This window comes from Myotis daubentonii, chromosome 3, assembly GCF_963259705.1.
Source record: "Myotis daubentonii chromosome 3, mMyoDau2.1, whole genome shotgun sequence".
Lineage (NCBI taxonomy): Eukaryota > Metazoa > Chordata > Mammalia > Chiroptera > Vespertilionidae > Myotis > Myotis daubentonii.
Genome location: NC_081842.1, coordinates 55,336,498 through 55,360,038, shown reverse-complemented (window position 1 = coordinate 55,360,038; position 23,541 = coordinate 55,336,498). Strand labels below are relative to the sequence as shown.

The window sequence follows — 23,541 nt, the reverse complement described above, 5'->3', positions numbered from 1 at the left end:
AGGAAAAGAGAGAGAGGGGAAAAAACAAACAAAAAAATTAATGTGAGAGAGAAACATTGATTGGCTGCTCACCCTGACCGGGGACTAAACCACAACCTAGGCATGTGCCTTGACTGGGAACCGAACCCACAACCTTTTTGGTGTACAGGACGACGCTCCAACTAAGTCCCTCGGCCAGGGCAGGCTCCTCAGCTTTTCGCGCACTTTGATAGCTAATTTCTTTTTGGGGGGCCAGGTTGAGAGAGTACCAAAGAGAATACGTTGAGATACTCTAATGATCTCTGTGGTCCAAAATGGATTCAGGAATTAAATGAAGATATAGAAAGCATGCTTACTAAATTTGCAAGCAACTCAAAGCTGGTATGTGATAAATAATAGACATTAGAATTAAAGACCCTGTTGATTATTAGAATTTTGAACTGATTCCAAAAAGAAGCAAATGTGAAACTAAGGTCCCTAGAAGAATCTTCTAAGTTGAGCATTGTGAAGACCTAATGTGTGTTCAGCAGTATCATTTGAGGTTTAGCCAGGTTGTAACATGAGAATCTGAATTTAGGCCCAGCTCCACCACTAGTTGTAGCAACAGCCTTGCCTGCCTACCCCGTCTCTTTAAACTTCCAGTCTTCCTTTCATAGTGCTTCCTTCTCCCTTCTTCCGTCTTCCTTCTTGTCACCAGAGTCTTCACAATATGACAACATATTACCATACATTCTGAAAGCATTTGGAGTGCTTTCTCTTTGTTTTGGTTACTGAAATGTGGCACTGTGGGTTTTGATCCAACAGGGAAAAACCATTCCCCTGTCTTCTGTTGTGGTTAGACAGCTAGAATGTGTACAGATTTAGGCATCACATTTAAGGAGGAGTTTACTTAGAAGAGATTAGCCAGGACAGTGAGGTGTGTGGAAACTTTATTACAAAAGGAAAGAAAAAAGGAAATTGGTACTCTTGGAAAGAAAATAGTTCAAGTGGAAGTGGGTGGAACTGAAGTCTGAAACTTCAGAATTTGGTCTTGATTGGGTTTCATCTATATCTTGTAACGGTAGACTCCGTTTAGCTCGGACTTCATTCATAGACTCTTAGAGAATCAGCCAGCATTTTTAGTGATAGACAGACAAATACAAATGTTAATTTAACACAGAACTGTATTTGTTTCTCTGGCTGTTATCACTTTAATAGGCCACATTCCCATTTTCCTTTTTCCATCCAACCACAGAGGACAGCCTGAGTTGTAAGACAATTTCCAACTTCTCCAGACAGTAGCTTCCCAAAATTCCAGGAACCAGTACTCTTGTCCCCACTCTATGTTCAATTATGAAAACAGACACTACCATTAAAATTCTTTGGCTCACAATAATGTGCAGCCACCAGAGCCTTATTAACTTTCATTGGTCGACTCCTTCTTTCCACTACTAAATCATGCTGCTTTGAATTCAAGTAACAATTCCAAAAGTCCACATCTAAAGGCAGCTTTGGAAGTGAAATTTGGTCTGCTACAAAACCCCACCAATACGCTGTCCAGTCCACAGACCCTGATTGCAGGGAGAGCTCCAAACACTGTAGACAACAAGGGTTATGATGGTGATTGGTGATGAAGGCAGATCTTTTCTTAGTGAGAATCTCAAAAGGAAATCATACAATTCAAGGCATTTGGCCTGTAATCCACTGCTTCTCTGTTTTGCACACTAGGAAGATGAAGAAGTAGAATATTGCTTCAGTTCATTATTAGTATGTATGCCTTGGTCATGATTTTTACCATCACTGGCCTGTCAATATTATACATTCAGTATTCCTCTTCTGTTTCCACACTGTTGCCATGGAAGGCCATACATTTGTATAGAACAGAAATATAGAGAGGAACTCAGGGTTATCAGAGGCCCATGGTAATAACAAGAAAACCAGATGCCTTTGACTTGGCACAGTGTAACTGCAGACCAACGTCGTATGACCTTATTCACAGTTACATAATGTAATGCCTTCTGTTTGCCATTGACAGGAACTCCTAGAGTTTTTACTCTGCATTTCTGATCCTCATATTGTTGCTCTGGAAGACTTATTGTTCAATTTGATAAAGAAACCTGACCAGAACATTCTCTTGAGTTTTTGAAAGCATATTTTTGTATGGACATTATTTAACATTTGTACTCCGTAAGCATCTATAGACGCAAGCGGCGGACCTTTTTTAATTAAATTCAAAAAATCGTGGCAGTTGACTGGTTAAAGAATACCTACCTGTTTAACACTATTAGATTCTGTGAAAAACAAGACTACAGTTATTTATGTGGACTGAAGTTTTTGGAAAAGGTTTTCTGGATTTAAGTGATATATAAGCTGGGCCTTGAAGAAAGTCTAAGCAATTAAGGTTAAAGGATCCCAGTTGATGAAGAAGTGAACACATCACATTTTACTTTAACTCAAGACTTCCTATAGATTCAAACTTTATCACTGACTGCCATATAAGTTGGAACTAGAAGAGAAGAAAGAAGAAAAATGGAGAAGAATGGAGAAAAGTGAGGAGAGTGTAGAGAAGGGAAGGAAAAATTGAGCCCAAAAAGTCATATATTAAAATTTATTTAATAAGCATTTATTGTGCACCTAAGTTGTGCCAGGAACTGGCAGGATTTTACAGATGAGAAATAGTCTTAGAGAGGTTAAGTACTTTGCCCACAGTCCTATAATTCGTAAAAGCTTATAAAGTACTAAGTATTATCAACTGGGCTTGTAGCATATTCTCTGCCAGAGATACTCTTTGGGATGCTCTGATACAGTTGGAATAATTGCTATACAATTGGAACACTCCCACAGAGTTATATCAAGAAATTAGGCAAAACAACTTGAAGAATTCCTTCCTGACTAATTTTATGGTTCTTTAAACTGGATTTGCTTTTCATTATGGATTGTCTTGACCAATTTCTGCTTTGTTTCTTCTTCTAATACTTACTTAGAACTAATTCTGCCCAGTTTACATGGTAAGATTAAAGTTGGTTGATAATTGGGGAAACATAGATCAATGATTAAAGCCATGCATTTTTGTTATTAGTTGTATGCTTGCTTGTTGTGCTGTCGGCTAACTCTGATTATCTCTCTGTGAAATTACTCACACTTCGTCTGATTTTTTTTCAATCTGATGTTACCACCCTGACTGAAACTCTTTCAAGGCTTCCAATGGCACCTGGAATAGAATTCAGACTTTGTAATATGCCTCTGAGGTCCTGCAGGTCTTATTCTTACTTGCCTCTCCAACCTCATCTTGTCTCACTGTCAACTCACTGGACTAGAGCCTCCAGAATGTTCTTTCAGTCCCTGGAATATATCTAGGTGTTTTCTGCCTCAGGTCTTGGCATGCTTATTTCCTTTTCCTTAGACTTCTCCTTGACACCACTTTTCATGTGACAGACATACTTATCCATCAGGTGTTAAATCACACTCCTTTCTCAGAGAATCCTTTTTAGACAATCCATTCTAGTGTAGGTCTCCCTTCTTAGTTTCTCCGGCCAGTTGCCCTATTCTTTCATAGCATTTTGCACCTTTAAAATATTTACACATATTTGTTTGTTTCCTTTAACCACTTGTCTACCAAAAGATTGTAAGCTTTATGATGTCTAGTAAGATCTCTACTATTTACTTAGTGTGGTATTGAATAAATATTTTAAAATAAATATTGAGACCTTAAAATTGCCAACTGCTTTGTAACCTGCAAACAGTTTTCATACATATTCTCAGTCCTTATAGTCACTTCATGAGATATTTCAGGCAGGGTAGATGTTAATTTTCTATTTTACAGAAGATAAGTCTTGGAAAGCTCAACTCATTGGCCAAGTTCACACAGTTGAGGGCTTAGGGGGAAGAGTGGTAGGTCTTTTGACCATTAGACTAGTGCTCTTTCTACCAAAAAGACATAGCAATGGAGCCTTGGTTGGTGTGGCTCAGTTTGTTGAGCATCATCCTGTGCACCGAGAGGTCACCAGTTTGATACCCGTTCAGGGCACATGCCTAGGTTGTGGGCTTGATTCATGTCTCTCTCTCCCTCTCCCTTCCTCTCTCTCTCAAACATAAATCAATAAAACCTTTTTTCTTTTTAGTAAGAATATATATATATATATATATATATATATATATATATATATATACACACACACACACACGCACACACATATACATATGCACGCGCAGAAGGAGGATATATATCTATATTTCTATCTATCTATCTATCTATCTATCTATCTATCTATCTATCTATAGAGAAAGATAGACAGAGAGACAGAGAAAGAGAGAGAGAGAGAGAGAGGGAGGGAGCGCAATGGGAAATTCTTGTGGATACAGAGTACCCAAATAGTGTGTCTCAGAAAGAATCTCACAGTCCTGATGTTTAGAACTACCTATCTTTCCTTTTCACTTATACTATTCACGATTACTGGCTAAACTTCCCATAGCGTGATAGCAGAAAAATAAATTCAGTTCCTTGTTGTTATATACATACAAAAGGTAAGCTTAAAACCACTGGCTGAACTGAATGGAGGTAGAATGTATTTTAATTCACAAACCTGGTCTTATCTCTACAGAATCGGAATGAATATATTGCCCACCTCAAGGACCAGTTGCAAGAGCTGAAGGCAAAAACTAACATGGAGAATCGCTTTATGAAGAGAAACACTGAGCTGCAGATTTCTCAGACCCAGAAAAAATGTAACAGAACAGAGGAGCTCCTGCTGGAAGAGATTGAGGTAATCACTGCTCACAGGCAGGAGCCAGGTAGAGGGCACTGCTGTCCCTCCTCACTTGCCTCAGCTAACGCAGGAGCGAGAGGGAGATCCTCATGATTGGTTTTCTCTCTTCTGTAGCCCTAACGTTTGAGGTTAAAAATAAGAACAGAAGGAGGACTTGCATATTTGCCAGGAGAGACTCTGATGGGCTGGAGAGCCTGTATCTCCTATTGTTTTGCAATGACTGAAAACTGGTTGTACTTTCTTCCCTTGGTCACTTTCTTTTATAAAACCACTTGCCATATCTCCTGGCAATTCTCGGAAGAGAATAAAACAAGGTACGCAGTAACTGCAGGATTTTGCTGCTGCTTTCCTCACTCAACCAGTACCTTCTTTTCTTGAATAAGTATTTAAAAATAAATGTTTTTATTGATTTTTAAAGAGAGAAAGGGAAAGAGATAGAAACATCATTGATCGGCTGCCTCCTGCACACTCCCTTCTAGGGACTGAGCCACAACCCAGGCATGTGCCCTGACTGGGATCAAACCATGATCTCTTGGTTCCTGGGTTGACACTCAACCACTGAGCCACACCGGCCAGCTCAACCAGTACCTTTTATCCCTCCACTAAGAAATACACAATCTAGAGATCTGAAGTTCATAAAACTTAAAAAGGAATGCTGAATGGCTAAAAGAACAACAGGTAGGCGACAAGGAGCAAGCAGTAGAGTGTGTGTCAGGACTCCTTTCTTCTGAGCTCCCTGCTTATTTGAAGCTCACTACCCAGGTGGCTTACGTCTGTGATAGAAAACTTTTTCTTGCACCCTGGACTTCCCTTTTCTAGGCCTAAGAACCTGTGCCCTCGAAGCATCGTTTCTCTCCTTAAATTGACATCACTTTCCAGACAACAGGATTATGGTCCTTTTGTTCTGGTTACTCACATATCCAGCACGGTGCCTGACACACAGCTCAGTGGTCGGTGAACAAACACTAGGCAAGTTGAAAGGAGCAGAATTGTGGCTCCGGAGCGATGGCACAGGGTCCTGTGCTTCTGCCTCAGCTACACCTCTAATTTTGAGAAGTTCTCATTTCCAACCCAGCAGCCCTGCTGGGAAGAACTCCTGACGCGGTTTATTGTTCTCACAGAAACTAAGGCTGAGAACTGAAGAAGAAAACCAGATTCATATGGAGATTGAAATATTCCTTCGAAGGGAGCAGCAGGTGAGTCACCAAAACTATTTTATCCTCTGACATGTTTGTGTTTCACTTACAAAATACCAAGGACAGCCAAACATTTTTTGAAGGGAAAAAAATCAACCTTAATTCTACCAGCTTAATGAATGAGCTATAGCCCATGTTATCTTTTAAAGTTATTCATCTGAGCCCGGCTGGTGTGGCTCAGTGGTTGAGCATTGACCTATGAACCAGGAGGTCATGGTTTGATTCCTGGTCAGGACACATGCCCAGGTTGCAGGCATCCAGCCCCAGTAGGAAGTGTGCAAGAGGCAGCTGACCAATGATTCTCTCTCATCATTGATATTTCTATCTCTCTCTCCCCCTCTCCCTTCCTCTCTGAAATAAATAAAAATATATTAAAATTTGTTTAAAAAACATGTATTTCCCATACATCAAAACAAAATAAATTTATTCATCTGAATAAATATTTTATAAAGCTGTAATTTGAATACCTGAGAAACTTTTCTCATTCCTATATTGTTTCATTGTCATAATTTTAAAGTATGACTTTTTAAAATTATAAAAATAACATTCTTGGTTGAGGGAAGATTTTTTTAAATTGCCAATTGTTTAACCCATTTTTTCATGTTACCAGTCTCTTCATAAAATAATTAAAAATAGTTTTATAATTTTCCATTGAATGGTTATGCCATAGTTTACTTGTTACCCTTTATTTTAGATACTTAGGTTATTTCTAAAGTTTTGTTATTATAAATAATGCAGTAATGAAAGCTTTGTCCAAATGACTGTTTTTCTTCATTGCAATTATTTACCCAAAATAAATCTCAAGCATGAGATTATGATGTCAGAGAGACTGGTATTTTGTGACTTGATAATATTGCTAATACTTTGTAATTTACACTGCCATCAGCAGTATATCCAGGCACTAATATCAAGTATCCTCCACAGCACTAACCATTTTAGATATTATTAAAAGTCTGTTAACTTAACGAGCTGTTTTATTTTGCATGTTTTTCTTACTGATAGACTTGACCATTTTTCCATATATTTATTTACTCTTTTTATTTCTTCTTGTGTGAATCATAGGGTTTTAATTAGTATTTCTAATTCTAACAACAAACCAAGCTGAACATCTGTTGGATCAATATGGAAAAAATTTCCATGTTACAGCCTGATTTTGAGAAAGCTAATGAATTTTCAGTAAAGAATTCCAAATTTGTAGTTAAAGAATTACTAGATGCTATATCACAAACCTTTACTGAAAAAATATCTGGTAGGTTATTAGAATCAGGGTCCTGTAACCTGCAATTTAAGAATTATGTATTGCCCTGACCAGTTTGGCTCAGCGGATAGAGCGTCGGCCTGTAGACTGAAGGGTCCCAGGTTCGATTCCAGTCAAGGGCATGTATTTTGGTTGCGGGCACATCCCCAGTGGGAGGTGTGCAGGAGGCAGCTGATCGATGTTTCTAACTCTCTATCCCTCTCCCTTCCTCTCTGTAAAAAGTCAATAAAATATATTTTTAAAAAAGAGAGAATTATGTATCATTTTACCTGTTTCAAATGTTAGACACAGCAGGCATAACAATCAGATGAGCTAGTAGATTAAGTGAACGATGGGTGGATGAAGTCAGTGTTTCCCAGATCTTCAGCCCAATAACACAAGCAGTACATAAATACTTGTTAATGAAACATTTGAAACAGTACAGAAATTTTATATATATATTCGTTGTTAAACCTCATCCGAGGATCTTTTTTCCATTGATTTTTAGAGAGAGTGGGAGGGAGGATGGGGGTGGGGGCAGGGAGGGGAGGGAGAGAGAGAGAGAGAGAGAGAGAGAGAGAGGTGAGAGAAACACATCTATTGGTTGCCTCCTGCAGGAATGGGCCTGAACAGGGCTGGGGGTCAAGGCTGCAACTGAGGTAGGTACCCTTGACTGGAATAAACCTGTGACCCGTTAGTCCACAGGCCAATACTCTAACCACTGAACAAAACCAATTAAGACAGAAATATATAGTTTTAAAGGTGAAAGCTCTCTTAATCACTCCCCTTCTTAAAAAACATTTCTTCCACATCTTTTTCTTTTAATAGACATACTTTTATGTGTATCTATTTACATGACTTCTGTATTTATGTTTTTAAAGTAAATGGGATCATACTAGGTATATTGTTGTAGACCCTATTTATTTATTTACTTACCTTGTCTTTAATGTTTTCCTTGTCAGTACAACTGCTGTATAATACCCCATACACAAGCTATACCAACATTTAATTAACCATTCTTCTGTCCGTTTCTGACTGTTTCTGTTAAAACAATGCTGAACATTCTTGGACATGTCTCTAAGTGCATGGTGTATGGGAAGACTATTTTGGTATATTGCTTTTAGATTCCTTATGTCCTCTCATATTCATTTTAATGGTTTCAGTTGATTTGTTTTCTAGGTAGATGTTATTGACTGCAAATAATAACAATTTTATATTTTCCTTTTCATTATTTATGTCTATCTCCATTTTGTGGTTTCTTTTATAGATAGAATGTCAAGTGTAATGGTGACTAATAGTAGTGATACAGGGCCACCATTTTTCTATTAATGGTTTTAACGGAATTTCAGTCACATGAGTAGATAGTCATGTCATGTTTCTCATGCGCAACTGAGGGCATTCATTGGGAGAGAATGGGACCCAGAAACTTGGAATGGGAATATCTGGTTGGACTCCGACATACTGACAATTTTGAGCCCCTAAGTCACTGCCTCGCCAGTGGAATTAGACTGCACACCCCCGTGTCTGAGACCAGTTGTCTCTTCCCTGAAAATCCTGTGATAATAACTTTATCTGAGGCAGATGCCTTGAAAAAGGATGCTTACTCTCAAGACCTAGCATAATCACCTCTATAGCCCGTGGATCCACAACGAGGGTCAACTCTCAGCAAGTTCTGTGGAGAACAGATAACTCAGATAAGTGTACCTCAGAAGGGAACAGATTTCCAGGATGAGTACAGTATTCAACTTTATGAGATGGATTTTTTTATCCACTGAGATATTATTTTTTCTCTTTCAATATGTTGATAAATTAAAATATACTAATAGATTTGTTGAGTTGAATCATCTTTATATTCTTGGGCTAAACCTTATAATTCATTTGTAGATTTTTATTTTGTATTTATATATTCCACAAACAAAATTAACCTATAGATGATTTGGTTTTTGGTGTTTCTTTGTTGTATTGCTCTCAGTTATGCTAGCTTGGCAGCTTGAGTTGGGGAGCTTTCTATCTTCTTATACTCTGAAATCTAAAAATACAAATAGAACAAAATATATTATTTGTTCTTTGAAACTTTAGTCAAATTCAGTCATAAACAATCTTGTCTGGATATCATTCTATTTATTTAAAAAAAATAGAATCGCTTCACGAATTTGCTTGTCATTCTTGAGCAGGGGTCATGTTAATCTTCTCTGTATCGTTCCAATTTTAGTATATGTGCTGCCGAAGCGAGCACTGGATGTCATTCTATAGGGGAGATATTTGGCTACCATTACAATCAGTTAATGATTATTGGTTCCTTCCCTTTAAAAAGTCTCTTTCTGAGTCATTTTTAGTAACTATCTTCCTAGAAAATAATCCATTTTATCTAAACATTCATTTCAAATTTATTAGTATAAAGCTGTGCACTACAGTCTCTTACAATTTAAAATGTTACTTTAGCCCTAACCAGTTTGGCTCAGTGGATAGAGCGTCAGCCTGTGGACTGAAGGGTCCCAGGTTTGATTCCGGTCAAGGGCATGTACCTCGGCTGCAGGTGCCTCCCCAGCCTGGGCCCTGGTCAGGGCATGTACAGGAGGCAACTAATCTATGTGTTTCTCTCACACTAATATTTCTCTTTGTCTTTCTCTCTCTCTTCCACTCTCTCTAAAAATCAATGGAAAAATATTCTTGGGTGAAGATTAAAAACAAAACAAAAAATCAAACTTAAAAATAAAATAAAATGTTCCTTTATTTCTGTAGTTATCTTTTTTATCCTTTTTTTAAAAAAATGTGTTTTCTTCCCCCCCCCCCCCTTTTTTTTTTTGCTGAGTCAAAGGTTTGATCATTTTATTGGTCTTCACAAAAAACATCTTTTGGCTTTATTGAGCAATTCTATTATTTTCCTGTCAGTGTTTTTTAATTTTTTTTATTTATTAATGAGACAGGGAGGGATAGAGGAAGGGAGAGACAGAAACATCAATTTACTGTTCCACTTATTTATGCATTCATTGGTTGATTCTTATATGTGCCCGACTGGGGATCGAACCTACAACCTTTTGCTGCACAACCGAGCCACCTTGGCAAGGGTTAAACCTGCTTTACTTTTGCTTTGATTATATTGTTTTAGCTGTGGTTTTTATAACAGCACATAGTTGGATTTTTATTTTATTTTATAAAATATATTTTTATTGATTCCAGAGAGGAAGGGAGAGGGAGAGAGAGAGAGAGAAATATCAATGATGAGAGAGAATCATTGACAGGCTGCCTCTTGCACACCCCACACTGGGGATCGAGCCCGCCACTGGGCATGTGCCCTGACTGGAAATTGAACTGGGACCTCCCAGATCATAGGTCAACGCTCAACCACTGAGCTATGCTGACCGAGCATAGCTGGATTTTTAAAAATTTTATTTTCAATTAAGATTTTAATATAATCATGTAAGAGGAAAACCAATATAATTTGCTATACAAATTAATGTAAACAGAAGTATGATAAATACCAAATAATGTTAGTACATTTTAGCTAGCTTTAGCCAAACTGACATTTCTCTCTAACTTAGAATGATTTATGTTAGTCATGTTTTCTAAAAAATTCCATATCTATGTTCCACTTGATGTCTCATTCTTGAGGTACACACTGTAGAAGTTTGGAAGTTATACATACATTCTGTTCTTGCAGTGGTAACCCTTATATTTTTAACATACATATGTGTACTTGATTCTTTCTCTAAGGCTAGAGTTAATATATTTCTTGCTATTTAAAAAAACTGATTTCAGAGAGAAGATGGGAGAGGGAGAGAGGGATAGAAACATCAATGATGAGAGAGAATGATTGGCTGGCTGCCTACTGCACGCCCCCTACTGGGGATCGAGTCCACAACCTGGGCATGTGCCCTGACTGGAAATCGAGCCGTGACCTCCTGGTTCATAGGTTCATGCTCAACCATTGAACCACAACAGCCAAGCTATTTCTTGCTTTTATTAGGGCAAAGCTTTCTCTTACTTCTTCTCTTCCTCTCCTACACCCCATATTGAAACCATTCATTATATACTTCCATTGTATAGATGGGGAACTGAGGTTTAGGGAATTTAAGTAGACTCATGTGAGTGCCACAATTGCAAGTTGAACCTAGGCAACGTGGCTTCAGAGCCTGTTTGTGCCCAATTGAAGATTTCAATTCCATATTCTCATTTATTATTAAAAATTACATTAAATGGCTTTTAAATATATATTGTACTGGTTTCTCTCCCATTTCTGATACATCTCTCTTTCATTTTATTTTGCTAAAGTACATTCTTGAGTAACTCTTTCAGAAAGACTAGATATATTCTTTCCCTATATTCAAATGCTTGGTTGGCTAGGTATAGAATATTAGATTCACATTATTATGTTTTAGAGTTTTGAAGACATTGCACCCTTCTCAACTAATATTTAGTGTTCTCAATCAAATAAATGTCTGATGACATTCCTTACCCTTCAGAATTTTCTACTGACCTTTTATTCCTTTCCTTTTCATTGCAACTTCTCTTTTTTTAAAAAAAAAATATATTTTATTGATTTTTCACAGAGAGGAAGGGAGAGAGACAGAGAGTTAGAAACATCGATGAGAGAGAAACATCGATCAGCCGCCTCCTGCACATCTCCCACTGGGGATGTGCCCGCAACCCAGGCACATGCCCCCGACCGGAATCGAACCTGGGACCCCTCAGTCCGCAGGCCGACGCTCCGTCCACTGAGCCAAACCGGTCTCGGCTCATTGCAACTTCTCTTATCCAGACACTGAAAAGGCCCTCTTCCTCATTTTTAAATTCAGTAATAACATAAATATCAATAACATAAATAACACTAATATATAAATAACATAAATATTAAGTAGTTTGATGAATATGTACATATATATGCTCCTGTAACCAGCACTCAGATAGAGAAACAGAAAATATTTACAGCCCTGGCCAGTTTGGCTCAGTGGATAGAGGATTGGCTTGTGGACTGAAGGGTCCCAGGTTCAATTCTAGTCAAGGGCACATCCCTCAGTTGCAGGCTCGACCCCCGGCCCCAGTTGGTCCAGGTGCATGTGGGAGGCAACCAATCAAGGTGTCTCTCATATCAATGTTTCTCTCTGTCTCTCCCCCTCCCTTCCACTCTCTCTAAAAAATCAATAGAAAATATCCTTGGGTGAGGATTAACAACAACAATCAAAAAGAAAACATTTACATTATACCAGAAGTCTTCCTCATGTCCCATTGCATCAATAAACCAACCCTCCTCCAGAAATAGCCACAATTCTGACTTCTATCACTATGGAAAAGTTTTGCTTGTTCTTGAACTTTATATAAGTGATTTGTTTTGTGTCTGGTAGAAGCCATGATTTAATATTCTTTCCAAATAGAAACTTGAGGAGAAGCTAGAGTTCTGGATGGAGAAATATGATAAGGACACAGAAATGAAACAGAATGAACTGAATGCTCTCAAATCTGCTAAAGCCAGTGACTTAACACGCCTTCAAGACCTTGCAAGGCTGGTAAGGAAGCAGAGTTTCAAGAGTTAAGGCTGAGCACTGAGGAGTGGGTGGAGCTAAGTTACAGTAGCTGGGGTAATGCTATTTTTGGTCACAAAGTGAAGATGTAAACCATCTTTTTCTTAAATATATTTTTATTGATTTCAGAGAGGATGGAGAGGGAGAGATAGAAACATCAATGATGAGAGCGAGTCACTGATTGGCTGCTTCCTGCCTGCCTCCCCCTGGGGATCAAGCCCGCAACCTGGGCATGTGTCCTGACTGGAAATCAAGCCATGATCTCCTGGTTCATAGGTTGAGACTCAACCACTGAGCCACACTGGCTGGGCCATGGGATTCTTTTTCAATAATCATGATGATAGCGATGACAATGCTACAACATTGATGGTGGGGGCAACAAGAGCAGTGCTAACACTCAATGCTTACTCTGTCCCAGGCGCTTTACTAGTATTGCACATACACTGGTAGAAGTTAATTTGACCCTCACAACCACCTCTTGAGATTTCCACTTTATGGTCTCTGAAGACCATAAAGTGAATTATGATTTCCAAAATGCTTCTAATTATGGCTTCATGTGTACATTCTATCACAGCTCTTAAAACACTACACTAATTTGAGGTCATTAATCCCATGTTAGTATTTCATTTTTATGAAATATTTTCAGGTTAATTTGAGTTATTCAAACTGAAAAACAAGTGGGAACAATTATGAAGTTAATATGTGCATATTTATAATATAGGAATCCAGTAAGTATTTTTTCCTTTGGCTTATCTTTAGATTTGGCATGCTTTAGTTTAAATTTTATTAAAACTGCAGGGCTAGCTGGGCCACAGCTTAGCCAAGAGTCCTGTACCATAATTAATGTTTACTTTTGCAGATAAGGGAGTATGAACACGTCATCATTGAAGATCGTATAGAAAAGGAGAAGAACAAGAAGCAAATAGAGCAGTCTCTCTTGGAATTAAAGAGCATCATAAAGGTAGAAAGTTGTAATTGTCTTTGTGGGGTCCCTTCAATTCTACATCTGGCTTACCGTTGAGGAATGCAAAATACCTCTCATTTATTATCAAACTCAGAACAGGAGATCTGTGAGGAAACATGGCCTGCAGTCAGTGGTGCAGGGAGACAGCTAACAGAAAAAGCCATTCCTCCAACTTTAATCCAGGGAAAAGGAAGTGGCTTAGCAGGGGAAGCAAAACCTAGAATTTGTGCCCAGAGGTCAAATTTAAGGATATTATTTCTAACCAAAAAATATTTTAAAAAATGTTTTTATTGATTTTTAGAGAAAGGGAGAGGGAGGGAGAGAAACATCCATCGGCTGCCTCCTGTACCCTCCCTACTGGGGATCAAGCCCAAAACCCAGACCACGAATTGAACTGGTGCATGGGATGAAGCTCAGCTGAGCCATACAAGCCAGGCTAACCAAAATAGCTCTTGACAGAGTTCTAACATCATACTGCTTCTCAAAGTCGTATTTATAAGTTAGCCCAGGCTATCTGCCAGATTCTGATGAGAGCCGTTTTCAAAAAAGGTAGAGGGGGTAAGTTTAGACAAAAAAAGTTTTGGTTTTATATGAACGTCTATATATGCTTTAACTGGCAGGTCAGATTCTAGGAAATATCAAGCAAAAATAACATCAACCGAACTGAAACTTGTTTTGAGGATCGCCCTAGTCTCTGAAAGAGGAGTACCTGTAAAGATAGAATAATATGCAGGCTGTAGTTTGGGATATGTATTAGGGGTGGATTAAAAAAGTAAGCTTTAGCCCTAGCTGGTTTGGCTGAGTGGACAGAGTGTTGGTTTGCAGACTGAAGGGTCCCAGGTTTGATTCCAGTCAAGGGCACATACCCCAGTTGTGGGCTCGATCCCCAGTAAGGGTTGTGCACGAGGCAGACAATCAGTGATTCTCTCTCATCATTGATGTTTCTATCTCTCCCTTCCTCTCTGAAATCAATAAAAATATATTTTAAAAAAAAAGCTTTAAAGTGCATTCAGGACCAGGTAACCAAATCCAAACTTGAGCTTTCCATTAGGAGAGTCATATGTACAGTTAGTATTTATTGAGCTCCTATGGTGTGTTCTATTTGTCAAGATTTCTTTTTTTTTTAAAATATATTTTATTGATTTTTTACAGAGAGGAAAGGAGAGGGATAGAAAGCTAGAAACATCGATGAGAGAGAAACATCGATCAGCTGCCTTCTGCACACCCCCAACTGGGGATTTGCCTGCAACCAAGGTACATGCCCTTGACCGGAATCGAACCTGGGACCCTTCAGTCCCCAGGCCAATGCTCTATCCACCGAGCCAAACCAGCCAGGGCTGTCAGGATTTCTTGACTGAGAGCAAAAACCTAAGAACTAGCGGAAGGCCACCTTTTTTCTTTTTTTTTTTTTGCTGGTGGATTTGTTTTCAGTCTTTAGGGCTGAGTGTGATTGTTTTTTTTAATATATATTTTTTATTGATTTTTTAGAGAGTAAGGGAGAGGGATAGAGTCAGAAACATCGATGAGAGAGAAACATCAATTCAGCTGCCTCCTGCACACTCCCTACTGGGTACGTGCCTGCAACCTAGGTACATGCCCTTGACCAGAATCGAACCCGGGACCCTTGAGTCCTCAGGCCGACGCTGTATCCACTGAACCAAACTGGCCAGGGCCTGAGTGTGATTTTAAAGTAGCCCAGAACAGTTGTCTCTAATGACTAAGATATGTAAGGCTTACTTTTTGAAAATGAGTATTGATCTTTTAATCAATCATTAAAGATATGAAGTGCACCAGAAGTCTATTGAAATCATCTAGATTATTTGCACATTTATTTTAAAAAATATATTTTTATTGATTTTAGAGAGGAAGGGAGAGGGAGAGAGAGATAGAAACATCAATGATGAGAGAATCATTGATCGACTGCCTCCTGCACGCCCCACACTGGGGATTGAGCCTGCAACCCAGGCATGTGCCCTTGACTGGAATAGAACCCAGGACCTTCAGTCTGCAGGCCACGCTCTATCCACTGAGAGAAACCGGCTAGGGCTATCTGCACATTTTAAACTTGGATCAAATGGTTGTAAGATGGGAAAGTATGTTTGTAAAGAGAAGTACAATGGAGTCAGGTTTCTAAGTGTAAGAATAAGGTTCCTTTTATTTTTACTCCTTGAGAACTTCAGAGTCCATGGCTTAAGCTCCGGGTCCTGCACAACTGGGGAGCATTGCTGTAGGGAGGGCATGCTTGGCACACCCATTTCTCAGTCAATTCTTCAAATACAAGTTACTTTACTAAAACCCAATCTCTTATGTAGGAAGAATGCAGCTTGTCAGGCACGATAAATTGTTCCCACTCCTCTTTCTCTTCCAGCTCCAGGCCTGGTGGCGAGGCATTATAGTACGGAATGAAATTGGTGGTTTCAGAATGCCGAGGAAGGATAAAGATGATGGCAAGAGTTCAAAAGGTAAAGGCAGAGGCAAAGACAGACAGAGAAGCAAGAGACAGTGACCAAGTATCTTCTGTCTTTTCCTCTGGCATTCTGAAGATGGGAAGGACTTGAAGGGAATAAGAAACATTATCATCAGATAACTCATCTACAGGTAGTTTCTGATTTGGACATTCCCAGGTGCAGCCTGGTTATTTCACTTTGCCTATTATATTAGTTTTAAACCATGAAATTAAGATTATAGCATTAATTCAGGGCTTGTTCATATCTTGAAAATTTTTTGCTGAAAGTCTTTGTAGAAGCCTTCTGAAGATTCCTCTTGCTCTTTCTTACCAGGAAAAAACTCAGGCTGTTAGGAGTAATGCATTAAAACTTCAGTAATTCCTGTAATACGTCTCTGATTGTGATTTTATTCAATTGGTCGATAGTGAAAATGCTCTATGAGCAAAAGTGAAGTGTTCAGTAGGAATTACATGATGTTTATAAAGTGTCCAGCATAATATACATATGTAGTGAAGTTTTATTAAAGTTGGTTCCTTCCTGCCTTTTAGATTTATCATCACTTTAGTGTTTTTATTAGGGGCTGATGGTGGTTTAGCTTCAGCTCCTTTTCTGGGAAATAGGTAAGGATAATTTACATTTCCCAGAAATGACAGAAATGAGATAGCATAACCCAACCAGGTAAAGATGGGGGACACAGGTTCCCTGAAAGACTAGTTTGGAGATATTTTTGATAAGTGAGACACTAGGGTCTATACCTATTTTGCTTACTCAACAATTCTCCCCTTAAGGGGTATTAAGACTAAGAGACAAAGCATGTTAAAATACCTAACCTGTGCCTGCAACATTAAGCTGATTTTTGGTCATCCTCCCTCTTCCCTAAAAAAGAATGAGCCCGCTGGGTCATTCATGTTTTGCTTAATCAAAATAGAATGTCTTGGGATGCTAAAGCTTTTCCAATGGCACAACCGGCAGTTTCTGAGAGAAAAAATTGTCTCAAAGAGTCACATATATTTCATGTGTTAATAAATAAACCTTATATCTAAGTCCAAATACAGGACACTGCTGATTTCCATACTTCCTCTAAACAGCACATTCTGATCTCCAGGGCCTGTTATGAGAACATAGCTTCTCCTGACCTGACATTCCTTCGGGAAATTAGATACGCTTTCATTTTTGCCAAGGAAACCATGCTTTAGAGAAGAACATTTTCAATCAGCCTTTATCTCATGCTATTGAAGTGTTGGTTTTTATTTTAATGTGGAAGTGTAAGGTGGCATACAGGCAATTTAAAATAACATACATGATATTGACATATTTATAGTTAGAACTTACGCATCATATTTACAGACATACAAATATAGGACAACATTTCACAAATTCTTTTACTAATTACATGTTTACAACATTTTCAGAAATAAAATCTGCTGTAAACCATCTCACTGCAATATGTATACAAAAAACCTTCAAAATATCCATGTTTTCCTTCATTTCTATAACCATTTAAGTGCTTAGTTTTTAAAAATTCATCACACTCATCAGCATAGGCACATCGTTCGTCACTGCTGAGCTATAGCAAGTAAGAGGAATCAGATTCCTTGATTGGCTGTAAGACTGTATTTTTCTAAGAAAAGTGACCTGCTAGTAAGCCTCCTCCTCCTCCGAGTTGTTTCCAGAGAAAAATGGTTTTGAGTGCCGAGCATTTATGAGTTTGAAAGTCCAGAAGCCCGCTGACTTACAAACCTCTGTAGTCGGCAGGGCCCAGGCGGGTGGGCACAGCCTTCTCGTCCTTCACACTTCAGCACTGGGAAGGTGCTGCTTCAATAGGAAGCTCATAAATAAATGGTTAGGTGGGACTGCTACAAAGTCATCTTCATTAGTATCTGGCAAGGCTAAATGTTAAACCGTATTTTTCAGTTAAAAAAAACAAAGGGACAACTTAAAAAATTGCACATTACTATAAAGCAACAATTTTGTGACATATAAATTTTACCTCAATAAGGCTTAAAATAAAAAGCAAAAACAAACCCAAAGGTACAAATAAAATACTGAATACAAATTTCAACAACAAAAAATCATGATTTGTTTTTTCATCTTGACACAGAAAAGAAATTCAATACATTTGATATTTTCCTTTCATTATCAACCAAAACTGTACAATTTTTTTCTAGCAATTCAAATGTAAGATTTGATAAAAATACATTAACAGGTTTCATGCTATGTGTAAAATTTGAAATAAATTAAAATTTCCATTTATTCCTCTGGGAAAATTAGTTGCAAATGTTCCGAATGTTGCATTAGGTTATGTCTTCTGGGATTATTCCTTGCATAATATGTGACAGAGAGTCCTGTCCTTTGCTGAGTTTCATTCAAATGGCTCACTATAGTTTGGAAGTAGTACTGAGGTTTAACGTGGACTAGAAGGAAAAATACCTATAGTTTAAAAATACATGTAACTAAATTCTAAACAAGTCACATGATTGGTGGGTGTGTTTGGAACTGTTAATGGGTCTGGCTCTAAGCACTTAAGAGGCATTTTACTTTTGTTCTGTGAGGACCCTAAGCATTGGGCTTTGAGTGCAGATGTTCTGTGTTATATAATTTTAAACTAGGACAAGTGGTAATGTTCTGATGAACTTGTTTCCTTATGAGAACAGTAGAAAACACTGATTTATCAGATACTAAACATTATTTTATCCAAAGTTACTTTTATATGCTGCGTTTACATGATAAAAAGAGTGAGAACATTATGCTCAAATGCATGCATTGGTAAAGAAAACCCAGAACAGTCAACAACAGAAAAAAAAACCTAGATAATTAGTATTTTCACTTACGCTATTTACTTGGTTTATAAAGACAGTGACCAAAACATACCACCGACAACTAAAAAGGGTTCAAAATATAGAGGAAGACAGACTCACGAGGGTTAAACTCCCCCCAGAGGCTGAGATCGAGGCCCCTGGCTTTGTGCTGCAGAGACCTGGGCCCTTCTATCCACACAATTGGGGAACAGGCACGAGTGGTGAAAAGGCAGCCAGCTGTTTTTAAGATGCCGCAAGCGCTTAGTTCAGCCACTGGAACTGACAGTTGCCTGAAAGAAAGAGAAGGCTCTGGGCTGTTCCCTTATTCCTTCTGCTTTGTTTTCATGGTCTTCCATTAGTCGGGGAGCTGGAAGTACTGCTGTGACTGGCAGGTGTTGGCAGGCCAGGTATTCTGGGCGCAGCATGGGGGCTGAAGAGGGAGGGGGGCTCAAGGAAGTCCAAGCAAATGCTGAGCAGCGCAGGTTACTGGCCTGAGGATTTGGAACAGTCCAGGGCCTAGGACACTGGCCTTAAATACAACTTTGTCCCACTGTTTTACTACACAAAATCTAGGCCTTCTACATATTTTTGTTTTGCCTTGGACAAAAAGTCCAAGTAGTCATCATATAGCTTTTGATTTTAAATGTGGCTGAAAAACAGTGGAGTCATTACTTCCCCCAATCAGACAAATATCTAGCTTGGAACGGTTGTCTCTATTACATGAAATACCTGGAATGTTTGTTGAAAATGCAAATACCCAGGCCGTACTAGACTCTAGCAGGGGTCCTCAAAATTTTTAAACAGGGGGCCAGTTCACTGTCCCTCAGACCGTTTGAGGGCCGGACTATAGTTTAAAAAAAAAACTAATCGGCTGCTAAGCAACAGGCAGCGGCGGCAAAAACACCTGGCGGGCCGGATAAATGTTTTCGGCGGGCCGCATGTGGCCCGCGGGCCGTAGTTTGAGGACCCCTGCTACTGAATAGGACCTGTATGTTAACAAATGCTCCAGGAGACTCTACTGAACAACCAAGTTTAGAAACCAGTGCGCTAGACGTCTTGGGAACAGGTAAGGTAACAGCCTGTCTGTGCCTTCAGGAGAGCGAACTATCCTCTGAGCAGCTCTCTGGTGTGCAGGGAAACCCTTCACTCCAGGAAAGCACAGCCAAGTTAGGCGTCAGTGTTGGTTCTCAGCAATGACAGGATTACGTTTCATTTGTGAAAACCAACCGGGTCTTCAAAAACAATTCAATGGAAATGGATATAACCTCCCCTAAAATGGAGAAATGAAGCAAAATATTCCTGTTAGGAATCATGGAAACAGTCCCTTTTAAGAACATGTTAGAGCTCTGTTTAAGCAGACGGCTGGCAGCGTGATGGTGTTGTCCTGTTCCGTTTTGGCCAGGCAATACCCGGAGTGCTGGGAGTCCTTAAACAGCAGATAACTGGTGCTGCGGCTGCTTGGGTGGGGCCAGTGCCAGGAGAGCCTGGACCGTCACTGCAACCTGGCTCAAACCTTTCTCTTCTAAAATGTGGAGAGGCAAACATAATTGCTCCTGAAATGGGAAAACGTGACATAAAAACAAACACAAAAGAAAGTAGGATGAACATCACAGAACTGAAAAGAAAAAAAATAAGCATCTCTTCTCTTATAATCAACTGAAATGTGAAAAGTCAGTACCTGGGAAAATGACCTCTGTTAATATGAGGTACACAGAGATGATATCTGACACTATCACTTTATTAACACAACTAACAGTACATAAGATTGTTTTGCAAAACAGAAAATGGACATGTTACATACACTTACACAAACAACAGGATAAGCAGAATACTATGGAGTGAAAGCAACATCTTTATCTCTGATAAATAAAAGAGCAATGCATATTAGTCAAACCAGGCAGGTGAAAGAGAAAAGATTACAAGTTATACCAGATGGCTTAGCCCAGGAGTGGGCAAACTTTTTGGCTCGAGGGCCACAATAGGTTCTTAAACTGGACCGGAGGGCCGGAACAAAAGCATGGATGGAGTGTTTGTGTGAACTAATATAAATTCAAAGTAAACATCATTACATAAAAGGGTACGGTCTTTTTTTTTTTTTTTAGTTTTATTCATTTCAAACGGGCTGTAGTTTGCCCACGGCTGGCTCAGCCTGTAGGAGAAAGCACTTTGGACATCACACACACTAGGAATGCGAGATAATTGATGCCATCACTCAGGCTGCACTAGAGGGATGCCTACTCTCTGCATTACAGTCCTGATTGTGAAAACCAGGGCTTTTATACCAGGCAGGGATTATGGGAAGAAACTGGACAGAAAGTGGAATTCTGGTTTCATTAAAAAGAAATTATACATACTTATTAAAAAAGATAACTGAACTTTTATCAGCTTTTCATTAGCAATATATTAGGAAGTTTTACAAAGTCAGTTGCAATAAAAAATATAGCAAGTATTTATTTTGAGCAATTATTGGTCCTTATATGCTTCTTTCTTTTAAAAAAATACTTACCAGATAAAAAAGAAAAAGGTAACTGCAATCTTTTGCTCTTTAAATGATCAACTCTGTATAAATACTTTGAGTACAACTGCAGGCATGGGCTCTCTGTACTTAAAATGAACTTTCTGGGTTTTGCTCTTGGCAGAGACCTAGTCTCTTTGAGGCCAGTTCCTTGATCTCTTCTCTGAGTGCCCGGCGGCCTGTGCACCATGTGACTGAGACATGTCCTCAGAGGCTATGCTTTCCAGATGCACAGTTAGTTACCTTCCAGCTGGCCCAGAGAACCCATGTGTTCCGAAAAGAATGCACAATTACGCCCTTCAAACCACACATGAGACAATGTGTTTTTTATCAGGTATTTTTTCAAAAGGACAAAATTCCACAGAACTGAATGATCTCTGACTCAGAAACATCTGACACTTCCCCTCCCCCAAACTCTGGAAGGCACTACTACTATTTAAACTAAAGTTTCCAACACAGTGTTCAATGTTTCAGCACCAACAGTAAACAGTTTTAAATGTTGTAAGTAACTGTCTCATTTAATATAGAAGAAACTGAAAGCAATCAAACCTCCAGGCTGACTTCTACAGGATGGTCTAAAACGACTCTATTCATTGCCTTGGGTACAGAACAGAGACTGCTGCCTAATACTTTACCTGCTGTTCAGATACAATCTCCTCAACAGCCTATAAAGACAAGTTTACCTAGTAAGATGGTTCAAATGGTATTGGGAATTACATAAATTCTGATTTTAAATTCTCAATAGGATTCTAGAAATGAAGCTCAATTAAAGATAAACACATAGTAAATCTGGACAGCTGCCTACCCCTGCAGTCAGCTCTAGATCATTTGCTTGTTGTGTACTGTTTAAAATGTATACACTAGGCTCAGAATAGCAATCTAGAGAAGCTACATGATTTTGGACTGACCATGCTGATCAAATTAAAATTATTAAGGTTAAATAACTAGTGCCTTCCAGATGCCCAGAGAGCCAAAAGGGAGACTTCAGGGCACAGTTCAGTGCAGAGATTTAAATGAGCACAGGCCCTACAAACCAGAAAGGGTACAGCTATTTTCCGTATGAGCATCTGCTGAAGAGGTTCGGCAACTCACAATTTCAACATTTAAAGCTGTGTCAGGCACGGAAAACAGCCCGATGGGAATTTTATTATGTCCTTTGGAACTAAAGTTCTTAGTCATATTCTAAGACAGGCTCAAGACTGTATTAGTAGAAACACTTCAGCACTTAACAGAAACAAGGCCACAGGCCAGGAGAATGGATGAATAACCAGGAGAAAAAATGCTGGTCTTTTACTCTTTGTTAGTCTTCATAAATGCTTACTGACGAACGTGATGGGCTGCTCATCTGGACATATGAGGAAAGGATTTATCTACTTTAGGGGTTAATTCTTTGATGGCCAGGAAAATAAAAGCACATATGTAAATATTTCTGAGTGAGACACAAACCTCCTTTACCAAGCCCAGGAATGAGGTGAAAAACCACTGGAATGCAATCTTTCAGCTAGAGGGGGAAGGTCCAGTAATAAAGCATACAGAGAGTTAACATTAAAATACAATAAAATGCCACAAAACCCAAAAGCTGGATAGACAGACAGACAAAACTGGATTCTTCTGAATGTGCCCCAAGAGAAAGTAGTGTTTCAACCGTTCTTTTAACGCTGAGGTTTAGCTGAAGGATGTCAGAAGGGGAACAAAGATTGTCCTGTCCAAAGTGTGAGCAGGAAAGGAAACAGAAAAACAAAGTCAGTGGATCGGAAATACAGATTTGAGTATAGAATTCAATATGATCATCTCACAATCATTCTCACTGAAATACATCTAACATTTTTTACTATGACGAATGAAAAAAAAATGCTGGAAAACAAAGCTACAAAGACACCTTCTGTGTGCTGAGTTTGATTTTACTACAAAATAGCAGAATAAAATTGGCTGGAATGGTGACTGGTGTGAATATTCAGGATACATGAACAGCACTGGCTGCTGGCTGAGGGAGGTCTGAGAGCAGTGAGGGCTTCGTGAGGGAACCTCTTTCTCAGATCATTCTTCCTCAATAACAAAAAAAAAAAAAAAATAGGTTTCTCAGAAAACATGGACAAAACCTGGGAGCAGGCTGAGGAGAGAGAAGTTTTCAGAGAAAGCCA

General features: G+C 38.9%; 2 protein-coding genes and 1 non-coding gene across 17 annotated transcripts in view; 1 reads left to right on the top strand and 2 right to left on the bottom strand.

Moving 5' to 3' along the window:
- IQCG (IQ motif containing G) overlaps positions 1–17,182 on the top strand; it is a 45,699-nt gene extending 28,517 nt beyond the window's left edge. Inside the window, exons 7-11 of one of the 4 annotated variants that reach the window (XM_059687574.1) lie at positions 4,560–4,721; positions 5,846–5,920; positions 12,530–12,661; positions 13,536–13,637; positions 16,009–17,182. In XM_059687574.1, coding sequence (XP_059543557.1) covers positions 4,560–4,721; positions 5,846–5,920; positions 12,530–12,661; positions 13,536–13,637; positions 16,009–16,146 — 609 coding nt within the window. In that variant the 3' untranslated portion in view covers positions 16,147–17,182. The remainder of the gene's footprint in view (positions 1–4,559; positions 4,722–5,845; positions 5,921–12,529; positions 12,662–13,535; positions 13,638–16,008) is intronic. The other 3 variants (XM_059687577.1, XM_059687578.1, XM_059687579.1) reach the window with 3 other exon arrangements.
- LOC132232033 (U6 spliceosomal RNA) lies at positions 9,287–9,393 on the bottom strand. The gene has a single exon (XR_009452197.1). It is a non-coding gene; the product is annotated as a U6 spliceosomal RNA (small nuclear RNA).
- A 132-nt stretch (positions 17,183–17,314) lies between the features above and the next one.
- Positions 17,315–23,541, bottom strand: part of LRCH3 (leucine rich repeats and calponin homology domain containing 3) — a 112,953-nt gene continuing 106,726 nt past the window's right edge. For 9 of the 12 annotated variants that reach the window (XM_059687557.1, XM_059687562.1, XM_059687559.1 and 6 more), the window contains one exon: positions 21,381–23,102. In XM_059687557.1, the coding sequence (XP_059543540.1) occupies positions 22,902–23,102 (201 nt within the window). In that variant the 3' untranslated portion in view covers positions 21,381–22,901. Of the gene's footprint in view, positions 20,439–21,380; positions 23,103–23,541 lie in introns of those variants that run through there. The other 3 variants (XM_059687556.1, XM_059687568.1, XM_059687569.1) reach the window with 1 other exon arrangement.